The sequence below is a fragment of the Octopus sinensis genome, unplaced genomic scaffold (assembly GCF_006345805.1).
Source record: "Octopus sinensis unplaced genomic scaffold, ASM634580v1 Contig13757, whole genome shotgun sequence".
NCBI classification, from domain to species: domain Eukaryota; kingdom Metazoa; phylum Mollusca; class Cephalopoda; order Octopoda; family Octopodidae; genus Octopus; species Octopus sinensis.
Genome location: NW_021833039.1, coordinates 728 through 4,955, shown reverse-complemented (window position 1 = coordinate 4,955; position 4,228 = coordinate 728). Strand labels below are relative to the sequence as shown.

Here is a 4,228-nt window from a genome sequence, read left to right as displayed (position 1 = left end):
TCAAATCAGCAGCATAAGACAGGATCAAAGTGTCTTCCAGCTTAGGCAAACTGCTCAGGTGGAGGTTAAACGAGACCGGGGAGAGAGCCGATCCTTGCGGGACTCCATTCGGTAAGTATCGACATGAACAAAGTGCGACCCAGTCTGCCGGATATGAACGACTTGAGCCATTTTTGAATCATTGGGGGAATGTTCGTCGCTGTAATATTGTTTGAAAGAACATGACGGGAAGTCTTGTCGAAGGCTTCTGCAATGTCGATCGTGGCCAGAATTGTGCGAAGTGGAGGTTTGTTGTCATTAAAACCATCCGCAATAAAGTCCGTTAGTTTTGTTAGGTGCGTAGAGGTGGAGTGAGATGGGCGAAACCAGGTTGGTGTGCGGATATATGTGATCCAAAATGAATCTCCCAAACTTTCGAAGCGACACAAAGCAGAGAGATGGGTCGGAAAGAACCTGGATCCCGAGGATTCTTGTTCGAGGGATATATGTGTCAGCGAAGCTACAAGAAGATTACAGAAAAATATAAATAACCTGTGTATATGGCTCAATGCCAATCTGTTGAAAGCAAGCCCGGAAAAGTCTGAGCTAACCTTTTTCACAACTAACAAAAGACTGAGGAATTAGTCGATAAATGTGACCATGGAAGGGAAATCAATTCCTCCAAATAAAACTCTAAAGATACTGGGATCACCTTTGACACCTTTCTAACCTTTACTCCCCATACCGAAAACGTGTTGACGAAATTAAACCTTTTAAAGCATTTCTTGGAAACTTGGAAGACGCCAAAGGAACTTACGGATTAGAGTCTCTATACACCCAATACATTAAACCGACAATTGGTTACGGATGTACAGTATGGGGAAGCAATCTAGCATATTCAAATGTCGAAAAAATCGACAATATTCAAATGGAGATTGTAAACCTCCTAGCGAATGTCACAGGGAACAAAATTCAACCAAATGGACTAGAAGAAATCGTGAAAGAAAACGGTGGAGACCTCAGGAAAAAAGTTCGGGATCCCCGCCCTCTTAGACAATGCGCTGTAGAACACACAGAAAAGATGCGAAGGTTTTTAAAAGAGGCTGGGATCACCTGAAATAGTTAATTATGGTTATGACGTTGTTTTTGTTCCTAATAAATAAATTACGTGTTATAAATTGTTGTTTTTGGTTGCGTCTTGTTGTCCAACATGCGAACAGTCGTTAAAAAGATTAAGATAAATAAAGTATCAATCAACTACCAGGAGAACGGGACTGTTACTCTCTCCAATGTGTACTCGACTCGTCCTCTAAAATCAATTTATATAAATGGTTCCCCAATTGTGCACAAATGGTAGATAAACCACTCGAAATCACACAAATGAAATCAGTATGACCACCCAATATCCCCCTAGTCCACTCCACTCAAGACATCAGTTGTCGTCCAAGTGGGAGATGCGTCCATCAGAGAACAACCAACGTCGACCAAGGAGACTGGTCCTCCCACAAAGAAGACCCACGCGAAATCCTCAGAGAAGCGAAAAAGACCAGGAAAAGAAGGACTGCAATCAACAGTGCTGGATCGGACTGTCCCCTCAAAGAAAGCGAAACCGACGACGAACACGACGGTGGTAATCCGTCCAGCGAGTATTGTGTGTGGTGAACGGACAGACCCTCCGAATGTAATCCCAACTCATACGTGGGTGGGCGTGCACAAGGGAGCCCCCTTCCGATGTGTCCTCGCAGTACTCATTCCTGGTTGTATTGCAGTCCGGTCGGGAGGTTGCCCGGGATGTCTGGTTCAGTCGAGTTCGGTCAGCGGGGGACAGTCCCGTCGAATTGGCCTCGAATGACACTTTCAGTTGTGGGGAGGGGGAGGTTGTGCATGTCGTGGGGTTCTGGCTGGACGAGTATGGCCGGTGGATGGTGACCGTCCTCAAGTATAAGGACTGTCGAGAAGGGTGGCTGCTGGCCACAGGAGAGGACATGGACATTAGTCTGGACAAATTCGGGAAGAAATGTGTGGTGCTCAATCAGAGGGAGTATGCCCGGTTGTGCCAGTCTGTTTATTGGCAGGCTGAGGGGCGGAGTGGTGAGGAAGGAAGTGGGGATTGACAGACAGGACTATGTCAGGTCCAGTTCTATTCTGAGTGGGCCAGTCAGGTCGAAGGAGAGTTATATATCGGAGGACTGTAATACTTTTTATTGTGCAGGTTTTGAGTTGTAATCAGTTGTTTAAATAAATTGAATTAATTATATAATTGACATGAGTTTTGTTGGTTGTTGTTATCCAGCCCTACAATGTAGAAACAAATGCGAGAAACGGGTACATGAATCCCCCTCTCCCCCCTCAGCAGTCCATTGGGCATTTCCCCCACACACTCGTAGTGGACAAGTGCGAACTGATTGTCAGCAACCTGGCCCCCTCAATCACCCCCGAATCGTTATTCTCCCTCTTCACGACAGTCCCCAATGTACGGCCTCCCCCTCACTCAGGTCACCAACTGTCGACTGATGATGGACCAGTCGTGTGGCACCTCCCTCTGCTACGGATTCATTTCCTACGGCACACAGGAACAGTCCCAGAAGGCCATCGACACACTCGACGGGCATGTCGTCGACCAAAAGGCCATCCACGTCAGCTTCTCTCGCTGTCAGACGGGCAAGACTGAACTGCGGAATTTGTACGTGCAGAACCTGCCGCCCTCGTTCATGGAAAACAATTTGAAGATGCTTTTCGAGACATTCGGGCCTGTGCAGTCCCTCAAACTGTTGGTGGACGCCCACGGCATGTCCAAGTGCAGTGGAATGGTCATGTTCTACCACCCTGTGTGTGCAGAGTCGGCCATTGCCGTGCTCAACTGCAAACAAGTACTCCCAGGCACTGACAAACACATAATTGTGCGATATGCCCGACAGTCCTCCGTCAAAGTGACCACTGGCTTCCTCCCCTACTCCCACTATGACTACTTTCGGTATAGTCCTGTTGCCCGGAATGTGCCCCCTGTGCAACACCACTGTGTCTATGTGTCCAACCTAATCCCAGGATCTACTAATCTCCACTTGTACCAACTCTTTTCTCGGTTCGGGGCCATTGCCTCGGTCAATTCCCTCCCAGGCAACACCACCTGGGCGAGTAGTATTGGTTTTGTCAACTTTGTGAAATACGAGGAGGCCTGTGCTGCCGTGGCCGCCCTGAACATGTCCAAGATGGGTGCCTCAGAGGGTAAGACATTGAATGTGTCCTTCAAAAGTGATTTCCGTCGTAATAAATAGCACATATATTACCTTTTACATTGATCGTTATGCTTATTACTATTGCCATATTTATTATTATTCACATAGGACTGCCGAGGACACGGAGGATGTACTCACCTTCCATTTGATGGGTGCCTCAGAGGGTAAGACATTGAATGTGTCCTTCAAAAGTGATTTCCGTCGTAATAAATAGCACATACTTTATGCTCATTACTATATTTAATATTATTCACACCACTATAGGACTGTCGGAGGATGGTGACTTATTGGACAGTCCTCTCAGTTTAGTGTGAGGGCAAACATAGCATATTGATTATCGACTAACAGCTCGGTCAAACAAGAAGAGAGAGACATAATTATTAATTGGGTTAGTGTCCGGTTATTTGTTATCTACAGAGCCAGTCCGTCCTCCGAGGGACCGTCCCTCCGCTAAAATAACATCAGTTACGATACAGATGAGGATTTGCCGGATGTCCGAGAGATTGTTCGGAACAGTGCGAAAATGCAGAATATGATAATTAGTACTGTGATTCCTGTTGTCAGTACATTTTTGTCAACTACACATATCAAATGTCGACAAATAATTACCATCCTGAGCTCCCTCTTGAGACCTCAACTAAAGAATTTAAGGAATTCAAGGATTCACAGTTCGGACGAGTCGAGACATGAGTGATTCGTAACAGCACACATTATCCATATTTAGACGCAACGTATTACTTTATTCAAGTCTATTTCATACATTTATTAGGGTTTACCTCGATAAAATTACAAAATGTTTATTGAACTAAAATAAGATACAACTAATTGTAATTTTTAAACTCATTATACCTGCAACAGTAGACACTTAACTATGGACACGACCAAAGCTCCTTGGCGTTTATTTGGGCACATGTGCTAACTGGGCATTGGAATTAAATCACAAAGACGACAAAGGACATCCACGAACAATTTACTGTTATCTCAAAATATTTTCAACGCAGTAAAAGACAGCA

The 4,228-nt window shown here is 45.2% G+C and overlaps 1 protein-coding gene and 1 long non-coding RNA gene across 2 annotated transcripts; one reads left to right on the top strand and one right to left on the bottom strand.

The window, feature by feature from the left end:
- Nucleotides 1-2,390: 2,390 nt before the first annotated feature.
- On the top strand, nucleotides 2,391-3,327 carry LOC115229868 (ELAV-like protein 2). Its single transcript, XM_029800140.2, has one exon. The coding sequence runs from the start codon at nucleotides 2,451-2,453 to the stop codon at nucleotides 3,252-3,254; it is 804 nt and encodes a 267-aa protein (XP_029656000.1). The 5' UTR covers nucleotides 2,391-2,450; the 3' UTR covers nucleotides 3,255-3,327.
- A 271-nt stretch (nucleotides 3,328-3,598) lies between these two features.
- On the bottom strand, nucleotides 3,599-3,934 carry LOC115229870. The gene is made up of 3 exons (XR_003883367.2): nucleotides 3,883-3,934; nucleotides 3,825-3,852; nucleotides 3,599-3,793 (listed from the first exon to the last, which is right to left on the bottom strand). It is a non-coding gene; the product is annotated as an uncharacterized LOC115229870 (long non-coding RNA).
- Between the last annotated feature and the right edge of the window lie 294 nt (nucleotides 3,935-4,228).